Genomic DNA, 18,948 nt, shown 5'->3' on the forward strand with positions numbered 1-18,948 from the left:
GCCCCCGGAGGGCCTTCCTCGGCTGGGGCCAGCAGAAGGCCCCGGGGTGCTTTGTGGGCCCGGGGGCCCCTCAGCTACAGAAGGACTGTAACTTAACAGGATGTATTTTCTCCGGATTCTGATAGAAAAGCCCCCATCCTCTCTTCTGCCCTAATTCAGACTAAACTGTTTTATACTCACTTTTGAATAAAGAGAAGTCTCTGGTTGTTGCCTTTTGACTCAGATTTCAAGCCAGCCAGATTCCTTCTGAAGTCTTTCTGTGGAGTTGGGTCCAGATCTTGCATTGGGGGGTGAATGTGCTCCTTTCGGTTCAGGGCGATACTCTGGGGACTGCGTGCAGCTTGTTTCGTTCTGACTTGGTGTAATGTGTGAATCAGGCCCTTGCTTGCTTTTTCTTTGAACTGTTGACCCCCCTCCAGCTGAGCTTTTCCACTAGAGGTCCACCAACGTGTTAGAAAACCTCTCCCACAGCTGGCCAGCCCTTTTAAGAAGGGGGGGGTGACCAGGGACCCCAACCCTCGACACCTGTTGCAGCCAAGGCAGTCAAAGCCGTGGTCCGAGGGAGTCCTGTGGGTTGGGGGGGTTGTGTGGGCAGCACAAGTCGAGACAGATGGATGCCAGGCAGAAGGGAAGTGTCCTGACTAAGCAAAAACCATGCCAAGACGAGGAAGAAGTCTCTAGCGCTTTATTACTGCTAAAGTAGATGGGAAATCCTACCAAACTGAAGAAGTGTGGGAAAACCCAGACAGATAAACCCCAAAAGTCAAGGCGGGTCTGTTCTGGGTCTCTCTGAATGACAGCTCAAACTCTCTCTACTACGCATGCTTTCCCCCCACTGGATAGGGGCCCCCTCCTGCTCACCATCAGTGCTCATGACAGGAAGGTGTTGCAGACAGTGGGAACAACAGGGAAGTGCTCTTGCCGCCCTCTGGTCAAGCCGGACTTCCCAGGACCAGGCCTTCCTTGGGCAGGTGTTTTGCTGTGGATCCTCTGGGATCCTTGATTCCCAGCTCATCCAGCAGCCCCGGAGTTCCTGGGCAGGAGATTTCCCACAATTGCGCCTGAAGCCACAAGTGTTGCAGCAGCAGCAGCAAATGGCAGCCCACAACTGAAGTGCCCGGGGGAGGGGGGTCCTGGGCTTGGAGGTTCAGTGCACCCACAGGTGAGCGGCACCCAGGTGACAGAAGGGGTGATGGGTCAGGTGAGGCCCAGCAAGCAAAGGGGATCCCAGGATTGAGGCCCTGGGCAGCAGGGACTCATTGCAATGTGGATGTGCTCCCCACCCACCGAAGGCATGGTCAGCATGTCCAGAGAGTGGCCTTGTTTGGGCAGGGAGTGCCTGGCTGCAGCAGTCCCTGAGTGGGAGACTGCACCACGATCCACCCCACTGCGATGCCATCACCTGGCACGCCCTGCATCCCCGGCCCTAAACAAGCCCTGCTGGCTTTCCATCATTGCTTGTTTGGGTCCCAGATTGATGGAGGGAACCTTCTTGCCCAGAGGGGCTGGGAGAAGCACGTCTGGGTGGATGCCTTCTCCAGAAACAGAACGATGCCCACCTTCTCTACCTTTCAGGGCCAAGCAAAGACCTTGGGGTTGGAATCCAGAGCCTGGCAGAGATTTTTGCTTCCGAAGGGCTCCTCTGCCTGCTGCTCAGCTATCCTGTGTTTTAAACCCTTTGGTTTGCTGCTTAACCTCGTTGGGGGCTTTTATTGGACTGTCTCCTGCCCCTGGGCCCTCTGGCTGGGAGATGGCCATCCATCTGATAAACAAACAAAGCCAACTGGACCAGCTGTGCATAACCGGGGAAGGGGGGACACAGAGGCCCCAGTCTTGTGCAAGAACCGCCTTCAACCACCCATTCCACATTTACGTATTTTAGAAAAGAGTCTGAAATATACATTTCACAATCAAAACAACCCAGTTGCAAGAGGACAAAATCTTCCCCAGAAATTACATTCTGCTGGCAAGTCAGAATTTACCAATGGTATGAAGTCAGCCATTATGGACCAATATTTGTTTAAATTATTTTCTACATGGACTAAAATACTAAATAAAAACTCTTCCTGACATCTTTTTCCAATCCCCAAGTCGGCACTGCAAAGTTCCCAGGGAGTGGTTGGTTCTCGTTCTCCCAGCCTCAGTCCAAGTATAGTCTGAATTTTGCCATGTCCTGATTTCTGAGTCAGTCTAAGAAAACTTTCAAACTCCTGGTGTTCTGGAGTTTCGCCTCAGTCTTGGATTTTGCGTTCCATGTTTAATGTTTTCTGCCAAAGAGAGCCATGGAAACTCAAAACAAGCCCTGCTTCCCTGTCTTTTGTCCTACAGCCACAACAGTACATATGTCTATGCTGAGGAGTATCTAGCAGTCAACATTCAGCAAAAAAATTGGCATAATGTATGATTTTTAGCTAATTTTTAAAAATGAAAGCAGACTGCAAACACATTTTAGGCATGCTTCTGCTGCTTCCATGGTTTGCTGTGGGAGATTTTTATAAATGAATGCCTAAATATACTTTGCCTAATAGCCTTGTTGGGCTTTGCACAACAGATTATGCGGTAAGAGGCTGCTTGTCTTGGTTCCAGCCTCTTGTGCGAACGCAAGCGCAAGTCAGTCATCTGTTGATGCCCCAACAGGCAGAGACCCCACCCCCCTTGGGCCAGCAGCTAGACAAAGAACTTGTCAGGAGCCACGCTGGCTGAAAGGTGGCCTTCCGGCAAGCAGCGCTGGAGAGTCACGGGGTCCGTCTGTCTCAAAGGCAAACACTGCCAGGGTGTTCCACAGCTGCTCCTGCCAGTTCGTGAGTGCCAGTTTTAGGTATTTTCTAGGACTGGGCCTTCAGCCAACATGGTGGGCAGCACATGTAACGGAGTGAAACCCATGTTCGGTCATCTGCTAATCCCCTCACCCAACTCATTAATAATCAGAACAGACTCAAGGATTGACCCCTGTGACACCTTCCTTGTTTCATCAGAAGCCATTGAGGAGCACTTTTCCAATAAGAGTATCAAGCCTGCTGTGGATCCAGCTTCTGTTTTGAGAAATCTTGCCAAATGTTTTCCTGAAATCAAGCTATAGTTTGACTGCAGCATTCCCACAATCCATTAAAATTACCCAATCAAAAAATAACAGTCTGACAATACTATTCATGTATAAACTTGATCTAATTTTGTCTAGTTTATCAAATCGTGACTAAAACAATTCCTGTCTTAGACTTCTGCATAAGTGCACGAATTGTAAGGTCGCTATGGCATTTGATCCTCACAAGTCTGACCCCCAAACCGCCTTCTCAGCTCAACCTTGGTTCGGGTGGAACCCCTGCCCTGCCGTTCCTCCTGCTGCTAAGTCGGCCAGGATCCCTCCTGGCTGAAAGAAAGTGCTGTGGAAAATGGTCCTTCCCGATGGTTGTGGACGTGCAAAGCCAAGTGTCCCACCTGTTTCCTTTTGGTGGCCTTTCTATACGCTCCTTTACATATAAGGGTTTTTAAAAACCATTTTACAGCTCTCTGCTACTAACCGCCCCCCCGCCGGCTTATTGGTTAGTGGGATTTGCTGCCTGCTTCCATATGCATTATAAGCCTTGTCTTTGGCCTGAAAATAAAATCCATGGGGCACTTGTGGTGCAGAAATAAGGGGGAGAAAGGTGGTGGCAGTGCCCAACCTGGGCACCTCTGGCTGCCTTCAGAAATCCGCAAAAGGATCCAATGCTCTGAAACGTCCATAGGAGGACAGGGGCCTGTTCACCAAAACACAGCAACTGACTGGCTGCGCAGTGCAAACTTGGCCTGTGGTGACGTGTGACGCTCCACTATTCTTTTCGGGTGGGAATTCTAGGGAAGTCAACCACATCCTCTTGGGAAGGGCAGCCCCCTATTCTTCCTCTGCTCCCCCTCTGACTCGGGCCTCCTGGAAGCCCCCAGGAATTCGCTTCTAGCTCCCACACGAGGCAGGTGGGGTTCGAATGCTGGCATGCTCGTGCTGAATTGGGTCCCTCCAGAACAGGGGCAGGCTGATATGTGCTGAACACACTGAGAAGCAAGAGGGCAGGGGGCCAGCAAGCACCCCATTCCCACTGGAAGGCACGTCACTCCCCCTGGCAGTAGTATCTCTGAAAGAGCCTCTCGCCAGCACATAAGTGCATGGCCTGGTGAGTGTGCAGCAGCAGGCGGGGAAAGCGGTCCATGAAGTAGTGGACAAATCCATGGGGGAGGGTGCCCAGGGCCTCTTGCACGCTGCCGGGCAGTTCCTGGTAGTGATGCTTCTGCAGGAGAAAGAGTCCGGATGCCAGGGCCCCCGAGGAACAGTGCCAAGCTCTATGTGGCTGTGGCTATGACGGTGAGGCAGAAGGGGGACAGGAGGTGCCCAAGCAAGTGAGGGGGGCAACCTGCCCATGTGCCACTCAGCCCCAGAGGGCCTAGTACTCCCCAAAGAGGAGTACCAGGGTTAGCAGAGTACCTTATTCCTCATGGCTCGCAGCAGGTCACGCACCGAGCTGCCATGGTATCTCCGGAACTTCCTGAGGTCTGGGGGGGCAGAGGGGGTCAGCAAAGCTCCCACACTTCTCCCCCCAGGGCCAAGTGGTGGGTCCAGAGAGGACAAGCCCCTACCTGTCTGGAGTGGGGCAGAAAGGTGCACCTGCCAGTTCCCTCGCACCACAGCCAGGCTCCCGGCCTCCAGCGCGCTAACCAGGGGCCCGTCCGCCGGCTCCTTTTCAAGGCGGTCGCTGACGTCCTGTGTGTGTGTGGGGGGGGCATCAGGGGTGGATTGGGACCAAGAGCGATGTCCAGGAGAAGCCGTGCCCAGCCCCCAGGACTCACCTGGAAGAACTGCAGCCGCCTCTCAGGGCCCCAGAAGAAGGGGTGCTGGAGGACCTGCGTGGCCGAGGGGCGCAGGTGGGGGTCTCCGCTGATCATGGCTTCTATCAAGTCCCGCCCAACCACGTTGCCTGGGGAGGGGGCAGGCAGGCAGGCAGGGAAGGCACGTTACCTCAGCTGCTCGCCCGAGGATTCACCTCTAGTTCGTCACCACCCTTACCACACCCCTGCAAGGTAGGCTAGCACAGCAGGCAGCAGGGCGAAGCTGAGGGAAAGGGGCTCGGGCTCAGCTGAGTAACAGACCAGAGGTGAGCCTGGGGCTCCAGGGAGGCATGAAGCCGCCCCAGTTCCTGCTCGCCTCGAGAAGCTTAGTGGGGCCGGTTCAAGTCCTCAAGCGGATAGGGCGGCGGGGACGGCTTCCTCCCCCCCCCCTCCCGTGGGGCCAAAGCATCCCATGGTGCCGCCCTTACTGTGAGTCTCCTGCTGGAGCTGCACCAGCCGGTAGGCGCCCTCCAGAATATTGGCCTGGCGATGGAAGCTGTGCCCAAAGGGATGCTGCCCGTGGGACAGAACGTAGTAGAAGATGCAGCCAGCGGAGAAGATGTCCACCGCACAGGTCTGCAAGAAAGGGGAGCAGCAGGGGAGCCCTAGCGAGACCCAGCAAGTTCCACGTTTCTTCCACAACTATCCTACCCCTCCTCTGGGGCTCCATTTCCCCTAGGAAAACCACCCTGGGAGGTGGGCTGGGCTGGGCAGGATGGCTGCCCAAAGTCCCCCGAGGAGCTGCGACCCTCTGCTCCTAGACACCCCCCCCAAACCACAAGAGCAGGCCAGCTGGACTCACGGGGCTCTCCTTTGCGTCCTCCCTGAGCATCTCAGGTGCGATCCACCCCTCGGTGCCAGGGATGCCCGAGCCGAGACTGAAGCTCTGGTGCCCCCCCCGGAACTTCTTGCACAGGCCAAAGTCGGAGATGACAGCCCGGAGCTGGCCTTGCCCGTCGGGGACCGAGATCAAGATGTTGCAGGGCTTCAGGTCACGATGAGCTGGAAAAAAATGGGCCTCGCCACATGCCCAGAGAATGCCCGGCCTTCATTTGAAGGGGGAGGGGGGCAGCTGGCCCTTGCCGGGGGGGGGCTCACCTATGCTGAGGGAGTGCAGATGTGCCAATCCGGACATGGTCTGGAACAGCAGGGAGAGCGGATCCAGGCCCTTGCCAGCGAAGACAGAGCTCTCCACGTACTGAGGGGGCAGAAGGAACAGAGCAGGCAAGTCCTGGCTAGGAGCCACAGCAGCAAGCCTGTCCCCCGCCCCACATCTCTGTGGGAGCAACCCTTAGTTCTGAAGGACTTAAAGAACCGGCCAAACTCCTGTTACGGAGATGGACTCTTTACAGGTAAAACTGTAGAAGTTCAGTTTGGAGGGGATCCTTCCAAGCTACACTTCAATTGCTTGACCAAAAGTTATTTCTAGCCCTCTCAAATAGATACTGTATGATTTCCAGTAATTTCTGAACATTCAAACTGGTGGAAACGTAAGTCAAAGTCTTGCTGCTTGGGATGGCCTCTCAAGGACAAAAACACAAATCAGAGCATCCTGAACTGGCAGCGAGATGGAGGGCCAGCAGGCCGGGGTGTCATTGATGCTATTTTACGTGATAGGTTCATGTGATGTAACTTATCAGGCACAATTATTTTACAAGGCAAGTTAGTATTTTCTGATCTGGAATAAAATTACCACTCAGGTGCGATGGGCACCAGGGATGGGGGCAGCGACAGGCATGCCTCACCTCCTGTAGGGTGGCTGAGCACAGCTCAATGGCGATGTAATGGAACTGCCGGTCCACCTCTGTGCAGAAATAGCGCACCACGTTGGGGTGCGCATCGGACTCTCGCAGCAGCTGGACCTCGCGATCCACCAAGCGGATGCTTTCCGGCAGCAGACGTTTCACCGCCACGTTGCGCCCATCAAAGCGGCCACTGCCGGAAGGAAGCCACCCAATTGAGGTTGCGGAGAGGAATGGCTTCTCCGCTGTGCCAGGGCCCAGAATGCCCACCTTCCCTCCTCCTGGGATCAGGTGTAAGAAGGGTGGGGTCTGAGCACCTATTCCTGTTAGGATTAGAAAATATACCCTTCTAATATATATTAGAAGATATAAACAGGGTATATAAATGGGGTATGTAAGATATAAATATGTATCCCATTTAAAATGGCTACTAATTAAATCCAAGTATTATAAAATATAACAAAATTCCCCGAGAAAAGCAAGGTGCAATATAATAGTACCAGAGGCGGGGGGACATGAAAGCAGAGGCACTAAGTGAAACCCCAACAAGCGGAGAAGGCTGCGTGGTTTGGTTCTCCTGAGACAGGCCAAGGAAGGGCACTGAAGCCAAGGGCATTGCCTGGAAGGGCCTTCAACACCCTGACCTCACCATTTAGACAGGGGAAAGGCTTGGGTCTGAGGGTGGCCTTTATTAGACACTTTAAACCTCCCTGGGATTCCACAGACATATTTCCACAAATGCTTTCTTGTCCTTCCGGGGTGTGGCATCCAGAATCCTTTCTGCTTCTGTTCCTCCACCTCTTCATGCAAGACTTCTCTGGAAAACTCTGCCATCACAATACTGCTGGGGGTGGGGTGGGGGAGGTACGGTCTGCTAGTGGCCTTATTCAGTCTCTTCTAACAATTTCCAAGCTTCTCAAAACACAGCCAGGAGAGTTTTGCTGCTGGAAAACCAAATCGCTCCAGGCTGGGAGACCAGTTTCCTAAATCCGCAGACATTAGGAACTGCTTGCCTTGTATCCCTGCACTGCTCGAATGAACATCTCAAAGACATGATATGTGACTTCATTCCATGAATTGTTCTCGAATTTCTTTGTCTCTGGGTTCAGACGAGTATGTCCTGCTTTAGATGATGCAGCTGCATCGTAATGGGTAATTAACAACTGCTAGATATTAGCATCCGACTCCACCTCCCAAACATTGTCCGTCAATTCATCTATGGTCATAGACCAGTCCGAGGTGTTGTCACTGTATCTCTGACTGACTGACATAAGGAGCATGCTTGGCTGTGCCAGGCTCTGTCCATTCTGGGACAAGGGGGTGAAATACTATCCCTGGATAAAATGACCTACAAATGGCTAGAATGCATAGAAGATCCATGATCAGCCCCTGTTCAAGAGGGACGAATCACAGTGTCATCTACAAAACCAAGATTCCTGTGGGACGTGACAAAAGCCCTCTGCCGAAGGCCCGGGAAGGCTCTTGTTCCACCTCTGCCCACTCAGAAAATGCCAAAAGCTGGCTGAGAACCAGGGGAGGATGCCACCGCACTTTGGCAACCTGGACACCCAGAAGGAGGCCCCTTCAAGTTGCCAAGGTCAGTTCTGAGCAGTGCAGGACTCTGCCTGCAGGGAACCCCCCGGCTGGATTTGCAAGGCTGGGAACCTGCTTCAGAGACCTGGCCCGACTCCCTCGGGCACAGGGGCAGCCTCTGACTCACCGGAACACAAAGGTGCCCCCTGCCCCACGGCCAAGCACATCCTGGGGCCTGAAGGAGAGCTTCCCCACGGTAACGGTTTTGGGGGCAACACCTGCTGAGAGCAGAAGAGAGCATGTACCCCCAGAGGAAGGAAGGCAACCCCGTTGCCTCCTCAACAGCCCCAACCCCCCTCCCCAGCGTCACCCCCTCCTCTTGTGTACCTACCTTGACCAGGGCTTCCCATCGGGGGGCTCTGGAGGGATCCCCCATCAGTCAAGCCTGAGGAGGCAGGGAGGTCGGCCCTACGGTCCAGCTCCAGGGAACCTTCAGGAGTCATGCTTGGGAAATGGCTGGAGGCCGCAGGAGGAGGCTGGCCAGAGCAGCGCCCAGGAGGGACCCTTTCCCTCTGTGATGGCAGCAGCAGCAGCAGCAAAAGGGGAAGATACCACCCGCCTTTACCACCAGGAGGCACCTTCAGAGGGCTGGGGCAAGGCTGGCCACATCCTGGCAGAGACCCCCCTGCCTGGCATTGGGCCAGCAGGCAGCATTTTGGCAAGCGGCCCCCACCCAAAAGGCTTGAGAGGGAGCGAGGGTCCTCCCACCCAAGAGGAGGGGCTCCAGGGTGCCCCCTCCAGCAGCAGGCAGGAGTGAGGACAGCCTCTCCTGGCCTGGCCCCAGGGCTTCCTGCAATCCCCGCAAGCACAAAAAGCTGGGGGAGGGCCCAATCCAAGCCCACTCACCCGTAGCAGAAGGCAGAGGAGCCCCCCACCCCAACAGATGGAGGCCACGCCAACCACTACCAGCTCCCAGCCGCCAAACTCGGGATCCGTTTCCATCGGAGCCTCCTTCCTGGGGGGGCCCGTCCAGGGCCGGCTGTCACCCAGATGCCCCTGCAGACTGCGGGGGGCCAGGAACTGCAACAGAGCAGGAAGGCTTCTTGGCGAGGATGGAGCAGGACCCGCAAGCAGCCTGGTCACACGCCCTGGACCCTTTCCTGGAAGTGGAGCCGGGCCAGTCCAGCTCCTCTGCCCCAGATCCTGACTGCGGCAGGGAAGGGAAAGTGCAGGGAGGGACAAGCAATTTGTGCCTCTTGCCCCCACCCCCTTTATCCCCACATTTGCTTGTGACTGTTGGGTGTTTGCAAGAAAAGCATGGAGGACATCAGGGCTTAATCGCTTGCTCCACATCATGTTATGATACTTCATTAAGCAGCCTCAAATGGGAAGGGACAATGCTGGGCAGCCCTCTTTTCTTAGAAGGCCACCACAATCTGCAGGACCGGGGTAATCTGCCCTGGAGCACCCCCAGCCCACATCAGCAACCAGCCTGCAATGCTCCCCTCTTACCCCGTACCTCTTCGAAGAGGGTCTGGGCAGGGGAGCCTTGTGGCACAATAGCCTCCGGGGTCCTCCGCAGGCTCTCGGGAAGGGCCCTCAGCATGGTGGTGTGGACCACCGGGGGCAGTTCGTGATGTCCTGGAAGGGAGGGAGGGAGCAGCCTGGAGTCACCCTGCTGAGCTGGAGGGCTCTCGCCAGGGAGAACATGCCACCTGCAGCGCTGACGCCTGGGTCTAGGGCAGTTGCTTGCGCTTTGCCTGTCGTTTAAAGATTGGGTCACGCTGACTGAATGATTCGTTTCTTAAATTCCACATTCCTCTCTGCTCTCAACTAACGGTAATCAGGGACCTTCAGCTTTCCTCAAATCTTCCAACCACAATTTCTTCCCCCTTCCCTTTCTGAACCCCATATACTTTAGCTTGACCCCCCCCCCCAATTGCAAAGGGCAAATAGTTCCTGGGTGAGAATACCACAGCCCCATCCAGGCATCAGTGGGGAAAGGCTCCCTGCCGACACCTGCAAGTATGCTCCTGTGTGTTCATATGCAGAATGGCATAGCTGCACACAGGAGCAGGTGCCTGGGATACACCCAGGGGGGCTTTCTTCCCCTTCTGTCTGTTCAGGGATCCTGGGCAACTTGAAGGCAGAGCACCCCACCGCTTCTGGGGGAAATCGAGGCCTGTCTCCACACCTGGGTCCAGGAGGCCCAGAAACTCACCTATCAGCAGCCACTGGCTGTGGGGGAGGGGGGTGCTGCCCGGCGGATACTGGATGCCCGTGCTGGGTGTGAACTTGCACTCGCCAGACTTTTGGAGTGTCACCTCGCGTGTGATGGGGCCACTGCTCTGGGCCAGAGCCATGCCCTGAGGCTGCAGGAGGCACAGACAGCCCAGTGAGCAGCAGGACCCACCCCCCACCCTTGGCCCCGGGCAAGGGAAAACTCACCACAAGGGCCATGCCTTCGTGCACCAGGGACGTCAAAGCGTAAAAGCCCCCGGCATATTTGCCCACATACAGGGTTGTCCTGAAAGGAAAAAAGGCCCAGGAAGGGCGGGGAAGCCATCTGAGCTGAAGCCCCTCGGTGGCATGGCCCCTGGTTCCTCTACAGAACTGCTTTCCAAGAAGTCACCCACAAGTCCTTCCAGGCGCACCCAGAGCTCTACTCGGGTCAGCACTTACAGCAAGCGGCTCTTGGCGACAAAGTCCTTGGTGGTCTGGAAACTCCAGTTGATGAGGTGGATGTCCCGAGAGTGCAGGACGAGGTAGCGCAGGCTCTCCGTGGCTATAGTGAGGTGGGGCGCCCGGTGCAGACTGTCCTGGTGCCAGGTGTAAACGCCGACCACGGGCGATCCATAGTCCTGCATCCAGAGCACCTCTCCACCCTCCTTTCCCACTGTCACCAGCCAGCCGTCTCCGCTGGAGGCCAAGTGGGCCACTTCTGTGCCAAGACGGTGAGAAAAGGTGAGGCGCTGGGCATGGCAACACAGCGGAGGCTTGGCTGAACTGAACTGGAAGGCTGGCCAAGCACTAATGGTCAGAGTCAGCAGCACAGCTAACTCCTTGGAGCTGTTCTTGCCTTTGCTGAGGTGTTAAGTTGGCAGGCTCTATCAAGCAAGCAACCCTGCGCTGCATTTGGCAAGAGGGAGACCTCCAGGGAGTAGGAGACACTGGCGTATCAATCTCCAGATGTGAGAAGGTCGTACATTTTTAAAAAGGCTGCAATGAGCTCACCTCACATGGACTGGCTGATGAAACCAGCAGCTCTTGCAGGGGGAACCGAATCTTTCATAGCAGAACCGCACCCCCAAATCGGCTCCCCCCAAGGCCGTGGCCACCATTGTCTGAACTTTTCCCCTGCAAAGGTATTGGAAGGGCAGCCCACGTTCTCCCTCTCCAAACGTCCAGTGACTTGCCACGACTGCTGACTCCATATCAACCCTCACTTGATTTCTGCCACTGCTCCTTGCCCTGCCAGCTGCCAGCTGCCATGGAAGGAGGAGGGAGTGGAGTGGGGAATCCCAGCTGCCAGCCCTGGTCTCCCCAGTTACTCACTGTAGTCATAATTCCGGTCATGGAAGGGAGCAGAGTAATCCAAGTACGTGGCATTCCAGTGCAGCTCGCGGGACTTGGTGTCGTACATGGTGATGACATACTCTGCAGACGGGAGCAAGGTTGGTTCACACACACACACACACGCACACACACACCCCAAGCAAAGGAACAGCTGCAGTACACTTTGGGCTGTTGTTTCTCCCCCTGGACGTTGTCAGGCTCGAGGTGTGCTTACGGCTGCGTCCGATGAACAGCAAGGGGCTGGTGGGGCACAGCCCATCCCAGGCCTCTGTGGACAGCACACTCTGCTTCTCCCCTGATGCTGGATCCACCAGAAACCAGGTGTCTTCCTTTTTTCCTGGGAAATCAAGGAAGGAACGCATGCATTCAGAGGCACTCGTATCACCAAGTGGAAACGGGCTCCGGCCCTCCGGATCCTTTGCACTGCCTTCACAAGCCAGGAGCGGCTCACCTCCTTCTCCACTTTCCCCACTTGTACCTGTGTAGATGACACCATCGGAGCTTCGGCAAGGAGAAGACTGCACCAGCTCGGGAATGGTGAAAGGCAGCTTCTAACAGAAAAAGAAAGAAGAGAGACACCCCACTTGGCATGGGGCCAAGTTTAACAAGTGGGATTGCAGTCTTCAAGGCCCCATCAGGTACAGCTGATCCAGTGCTGCATTTCGGTGCAAGATACTTGGAACGTGTGTGACCTGTGTGCCAATAACTATCATTGTGGTGGCAGCGCAGGTGCCCCTTGAATTACGCACTGGACCCCCAGGGTGTGAACCGCTCTCCCGGGACGCTGCAGCCTTCAAGAGGCCCGGCCCTTCCGGGCGTATGAGGCGTCAGCGCAACAGCTTCAATCCCCATAATACTTAAGCCAGCATCCTGTCCTCTCTAAAGTAAAGCTCACAAGGACCACCACGAAGTAACTAGGAAACTCTCTGACTCCGGGCACATTCTAGGTCCTTCAAGTCTTTTTAATTTCTCGCCCTGGCCCCGGCTTCTGGCTTCTGGCTTCCTCCCAGCACGCTGGGCACGCTGGACCTGGCCATGCCTGGCCTCCAAGACCTCGCCTGCCTCAGTGATGTTTCTGCACTCAACTGTACTGGGCCAGAACCTGCCAGCACCAGATGCCCAGAGGGAGCCTCCTCAGTCTCTGGCACACGCCTGGAGACAGCACTACCTCCTTCAGGCCAGAGCAGCGTTCTTATGGGATTGGTTTTCCCAACTGGTGCTCCTGTTGCACAGCCCAGGACTTTGAGGATACAGGGAGACCTCCCAGCTTTCTTTCCCTTCCCCCCTCAGCCCCCCACCCAACCCTGCAGTTGCATAAGGCAGGGAAGGCTCCCCAGGAAGGTTCCTCCCGCTTTAACCCCCCAGGAGTGAGGCCCAGCACGGGCTGACCTTCCTGCCCGCCTTGACTCAAGTGCGAAGAGCCCTGTCCCCTCTCTCTTGGCCACTTACCATCAGCCCTCCCTTGTCCTTGCCCCCCACCACATACAAGCTGCCATCACTGGGGTCCGGGAGGAATGCTGGCCTGGACAGGGAAGATGAGAAGGACAAGGACGCTGGCCCGGAGACCTCCTCCGGGCACGAGGCTGCCGGACCACCTGTGGAGAGCGCCCCCACTCACCCCAGCCGCCTCGCTTCCCCCACAGCGGGGAGGGGGTCAGGGCGTGTCCTCGGCTGCCGTATGGGGCGGGCAGGCGGCGCTTTGGGAGAGAGCGGAGCCCCCCCCCCCCCGCCACCCGCTGAACCATCCCGGCCGTGCGCCACTCACTCGGGCTCTCCGCGGGGCACCAGCAGAGGGGGATCTGAAAGCAGAGCGAGCTCCCGTCAGAACCGGGGAGGGCGGCGCCCTTTTGGACGCTCTGGGGGGGGAGGGTCAGCAGCAGCCCCGACCCGCCCGGGGAATCCGCCCGCGACCCGCCCCGCCTGCCGCTCACCCTCCTTCAGCGTCCACCGGGCGACCCCCGTGGCCGGGCTCACTGCGCGGAGCCGCCCGTCGAGCGTGGCCACGAAGAGCGGCGGCTCCGACTCCGACGCTGCGGGGCCGCCGGCCAGAGTCTGCGGGAAAGGGAGACGCGGCGGGTGGGCCCAGAGCCAGGCTGCCCGCCCGCCCGCTCCGCCGGAGGTGGGCCCAGGCTTTCCCGGAGGCGGACTGGCACCGCTCTCGCCCTGGACCTGGAAGCAGAGCCTCCCGCTCGGCCGCAGGTCCGAGCGCCGCGTCGGGAGCCACTGCGCGGGCGCCTCTCGGGGAGGCTGCGCGCCCCGACGCCGAAGAGAGCGGGCCTTTCGGGACTTCCAGCCGGCGCACTCAGTCCAAAAGCGAGGCGGAGCCGCAGCCGAGCCCCCGACTCGGCCGACTCACCTGCGCGGCTGCCCCGCGGCAAACAGGCGGCCAGGCCGCCCAAGAAGCGGAGTGCCCGGCGCCAACAGCGCTGCCAGCGGCTCTCCGGGCGATCACGAGGATCCGAGCAGTCCGTCCGCCCATCTGGGGCCCCGGACTCTCCGTCGCCCTCCCCGCGCCCTTTCCGAAGCTGCGCCCGGGAAACCCGGCTCGGGAAAGAACGGCCCGGCCCGGCCCGGCCCGCGAGCCTGCGGGAGCACCTGCCCGCTGCCCGCCTTCGCGGACGCTCCTCGCCCCCGCTTCCCTGGGAGCCGAACGCGCGAAGCTCTAGTTGCTCGGCGGACCGTCCCGACGAGCCTCCCCTCTGGAAAAAAGGGAGGGACCTGGACCCCTCCGCCACCCCTCCGCAGCCCTTCTGGCTCAGCAGGCTCGTCGGCCGCCTTTACCTCCTCCAGCAGCAGCAGCAGCAGCAACAGCGGGAGGTGCGGCAGGGTCGGCGCTCGGCGGTCGCCTCCTGGGGGCTGCTCCTTGGCCTCGCCCATGGCGCCCCTGGCACGCCGCAGCTCCTGGCCCCGCGCCTCCGCTCCTGCCTCCTGCACACGGGGAGGAACCGGACTCGCCTGGCCTGGCCTCCGCCCCAGATCCGGGTCCCTGACGGCACCAACCTCCCAGCGAGCCCGCCTAAGCTTTCCTTCGCTCCACCTCAGCAAACCTGACCCTTCCCCGCGACCAGCGACCGCTCCGGATGTGCTCCGAGGCGCTCCGAGGCGCGGGGAACCTGCCCGTTCCTCGGAAGAGGTTCTGGGCCAGGGACGGTGGCAACAGAAGGGGACGGGGGTCCGCCCGTTTCGCAAAAACACCGTGATGTGTTAATAAACAGTTCGCATTACACGCTGAGCCGTAAGCCATGGTTTAGCATCACACTGGCTGGTTCACACGACTGTTAATCCAGAGCGAAACAACCCCTTCAGTAGCGTGCGGGGCGAACCAGGCCGGTGGTGGCGGCCGCGCCTTTCCGCAGAGCACGTTAGCCACGGTTTAATGTCCTCGCTGCGTCCCTGTGGCTGGGTTCCCGCAACACCCAAGCCACCCACCCTCGAAGTCGCACTTTGGCTCAGGGTCGTGGGAGCCCACAGCGCGTACGCGGGCCTTTCCCGAAGCGGCCGGCAGAACTCGGGCCAGCCTCCCCTCCAGCCACAGACGAGGGGCGCTCGGGGGCTGACCGACCTGTGGGCATGGCCTCGCCTCCCCCAAACCCGGCCTTGCAGGAAGAGAAACCCGCCGGACCGGTTTCCCGCGCCTCGGGCGCAAGCTGGTCTCGCCCTCCAGCGGGAAGTCTCGCCGGGATCGGGAGGTCGGAGGCGCGCGTGAGTGGCGACCTCCCGCGCGGGTGCGGGGTGGGGTAGGCGCGCGCGAGCAGGGGACTGTGCCGGGGGGGGTGTCGCCCCCCCGGGATTCTCTCCAGCGGCCCGACTTCCAGGACGCTCCTTCCAGCCCCCCTGGAGAGCATCGGCGGGTCTCGGCAGCCCCCAACAGCGTCCTGGGGGCCCGTCGAACAGCCCAGACATTCAGCCTTCGGCCCGCTCACGCTCTCGGACGGTTGCCCGGAAAAACCCGTGAGGGGGCTTCAAGCGCCTGGGAACCAAAATCGGCTTGGGGAGGCTTCCCTTCTGTTGGGAAAGCAAACGCTGCTGCGCAGAAGTCCCAGCCGGCCGCCCCTTGGGCCGCTAGCCGGCAGGCACCAAGGTCTTGAAAGCCCTTCCAGGGACACAAGAAAAACCCCCATGGGTGAAGAAATGATACGGCTGCTCAAATATGACACAATAAACACACACACTACACACCAATGAAAGATGGTATGGTTTTTTGTTTTTTTGTTTTTTGTCCTTTCAAATCAGTTTTTGACTCCTGGCTACTGCCTGGCTAAGTTCCTTTTTCCTGGCAAGATTTTCAGAAGTGGTTTACCCTGGCCTTCCCAGGGCTGAGAGCGACTCTGTGCCCAAGGCAAGACTAAAACTCATGACCTCCGGGATTCTAGCTTGATGCCACTACACCAAATAGTCTCTCATCTTGTGATTTAGCAAATATAATTAAAAGCAATTAGGTAACAAAATCTTTGCTTATTCTGTTATTCTCTCATTAATTTAGGTATCGTTTTTGTAATTTATTGGTATGCCTCCCCCCACGTTTATTCTCAGGTGGGGTGTGCTGTCAGATGTTCCCCATTTACGGTCCCCATGAGTGAAGAATTGGGGCTTGAGGCACACAAAGCTGGGCTCTGCGGCAAAGCCAGACTTTCTTTTGTGATACCAGCTTGGAAGCCTCACCTGGGCTCCCCCTCCAGGCAGAAAAACCAGGCTGAACAGCAGCATCCAGAGAGCTTCTGCAAAGACGGTCAGGGCCCCCAGCACCCGATGGCATCGGGAGCTTGTGGTACGGGAGCTGCCTTGGACCACCCTGCAGAAAGGCCAGCCGCAGGGGAGCTGCCCTGGGCACGATGGGTCATGTCAGGAGGAAATTTCTTCCCAAGGGCGCATTCAGTGATGTTCCCCCAGTTGGGACTGGACTATGGAACCCCAAGGACACAGCTGTCATATGGAATTGTTTGGCTCTTTCCCCTTTGACCCCAGCTCTCAAAGCGAGATGCTGAGCCCAGCCTCACCAACAAAGCAGAAAGCGCACTGGGGCATCTGCGAAATTCAAGAAAGGCAGCTGTCCCTAGCAATGTTTAACTGACAAGATGCAAGGACTCTGTGAACCTACAGATGGTTGAAAAAGCTGCTTTATTCAGTAATGAAAGGAAGACTCTGGTCCCTCCAAATGATCAGAACAACTTTTAAGGCCTGCCCTTCAGAGGAGAGGAGAGGAGTGGACACCCAAAGGGGCAGGGGAAACGCAGCAGAACGCCAGGCTGCAGCATCTCTCCAGTTGGACGGGGGAAGGGAACCTGCAGCCTGCACACACTCAAGGCACTCGGAGGCACGCATGAGCAGAGAGAAACCCCTCTGTCCTACCCAGAGCCCACTCCCTCCTCACCCTTAAAAGGACCATTTGGAGCAGTGTCTGAGCCACACACACAAGGCTGAAGGCTGCCCTGAAAAAGATCAGAGCTAGACGGAAGGAAAGCTGCTGTCCGGCAAGCCAACTCAAGTTCCACCTCCAGCAGCACAAGCAGGGAACGCTGTGAAATTTAAGGGGAGTTGCAGACTGTTTTGCCAGACAGCCACACTAACATGGCGCTGTGGCTTGAGCATCAGGTCACACGTGCAGGAGAGAAAACAGCTCTTTCTCCCTCTTCCCTGGGAGGCCCTCCCAGCACCCTTATGGGGATCTGCAGGGGAGAGCAGGTGTGGGGCTACAATCTCTCCTCCCCCTTCCAGGAGAGCAACGTGACTTGGCGGCCGGCTGAGTTTTGGAACAGAAGATGTTCCTGTTTACTTGAAGCCTCAGGGAAACCAGCATCCGTTGCAGCAACTCAGCACCAGGCCGCTGAACATGTTATTTCAGACATGCTTGAATTAAGCAAGAATTGCCAGAGGTATATTAGCAGCCAAAATGGCAAGAGATACCAATAAAAATCATGGGCTCAAGATTCTGAAACTTGTTTTTCCTCCTGTTTCTATGGGCCCTTGGCTCTATTCAGGCCCAGTCCACTCACAGATCAAAGGTATGTGACAATCTATTTAGGCTACAACTCTCTGCACACCGATGTGTTAATAAGCTGGTTGAACCCAGTGAGATTTACTTATGGAGTTTAGGACTGCACAGCTCCTGTTTTCAGTGTAATCAACCTCAGAGTCATTGATGATAACAGAGGGACCATATACACCTTAATTGCATTTATATATTTATTTTCTGTGAGCTCTCTCTAAAAAGATAAGCTTCATAATGATACTTAGGTCTACATAAAGTTTGCCAGATAGTAAAGTCTTCCTTCTTCAGCAAAGGATCGTTACCTTGTCGTGGTGCTGGAGCTTGAGCACCTCAATGATGCCATGAGCTAAACCGTGAAGGGCCACCCAAGACGGGAAGGTCATGACAGAGAGGTCAGACTAAACGTGATCCCTGGGGAAGGTAATGGCAACCCACCCCAGTATTCTTGCCGTGAAAACTAAATGGATCAGTACAACCAGAGATATGTCGGTATACCATCGGAAGATGAGACCCCCAGGCCGGAAGATGGTCAAAATGCTACTGGGGAGGAACAGAGGATGAGCTCAACTAGTCCCAGACGTGATGACGCAACTAGCTCACAGCCAAAAGGACGGCTAGCGGCCGACGGTGCTGGTGGTGAACGGCGAATCCGATGTTCTAAGGATCAACACACCACTGGAACCTGGAATGTAAGATCTATGAGCCAGGGCAAATTGGATGTGGTTATTGGTGAGATGTCAAGATTAAAGATAGACATTCTGAGCGTCAGTGAACTGAAATGGACTGGAATGGGCCACTTCACATCAAATGACCACCAGATCTACTACTGTGGACAAGAGGACCACAGAAGAAATGGAGTAGCCTTCATAATTAATAGTAACGTGGCTAAAGCAGTGCTTGGATACAATCCAAAAAACGATAGAATGATCTCAATTCGAATTCAGGGCAAGCCATCTAACATCACAGTGATCCAAATATACGCCCCAATCACAGATGCTGAAGAAGCTGAAGTAGAGCAGTTCTATGAGGATCTGCAGCACCTACTGGACGACACACCAAAAAGAGATGTTATTTTCATCACGGGAGACTGGAATGCTAAGGTGGGCAGTCAAATGACACCTGGAATTACAGGTAAGCATGGCCTGGGAGAACAAAATGAAGCAGGACACAGGCTGATAGAATTTTGCCAAGAAAACTCAATGTGCATAACAAACACCCTCTTCCAGCAACCTAGGAGACGGCTTTATACAT

General features: G+C 56.6%; 1 protein-coding gene across 1 annotated transcript; it reads right to left on the reverse strand.

The window, feature by feature from the left end:
* Positions 1 to 3,958: 3,958 nt before the first annotated feature.
* Positions 3,959 to 14,585, reverse strand: ERN2 (endoplasmic reticulum to nucleus signaling 2). The gene is made up of 23 exons (XM_063314644.1): positions 14,490 to 14,585; positions 14,065 to 14,407; positions 13,640 to 13,945; positions 13,474 to 13,507; positions 13,158 to 13,230; positions 12,187 to 12,259; positions 11,923 to 12,045; positions 11,688 to 11,789; positions 10,815 to 11,073; positions 10,581 to 10,659; positions 10,354 to 10,504; positions 9,652 to 9,773; positions 9,039 to 9,212; positions 8,524 to 8,704; positions 8,320 to 8,413; positions 6,603 to 6,792; positions 5,956 to 6,055; positions 5,660 to 5,859; positions 5,286 to 5,433; positions 4,819 to 4,946; positions 4,609 to 4,732; positions 4,457 to 4,524; positions 3,959 to 4,262 (listed from the first exon to the last, which is right to left on the reverse strand). The coding sequence occupies exons 1-23, from the start codon at positions 14,583 to 14,585 to the stop codon at positions 4,086 to 4,088; spliced, it is 3,345 nt and encodes a 1,114-aa protein (XP_063170714.1). The 3' UTR covers positions 3,959 to 4,085.
* Positions 14,586 to 18,948: the final 4,363 nt, after the last annotated feature.

Source organism: Candoia aspera, chromosome 14 (genome assembly GCF_035149785.1).
Source record: "Candoia aspera isolate rCanAsp1 chromosome 14, rCanAsp1.hap2, whole genome shotgun sequence".
Taxonomy (NCBI): domain Eukaryota; kingdom Metazoa; phylum Chordata; class Lepidosauria; order Squamata; family Boidae; genus Candoia; species Candoia aspera.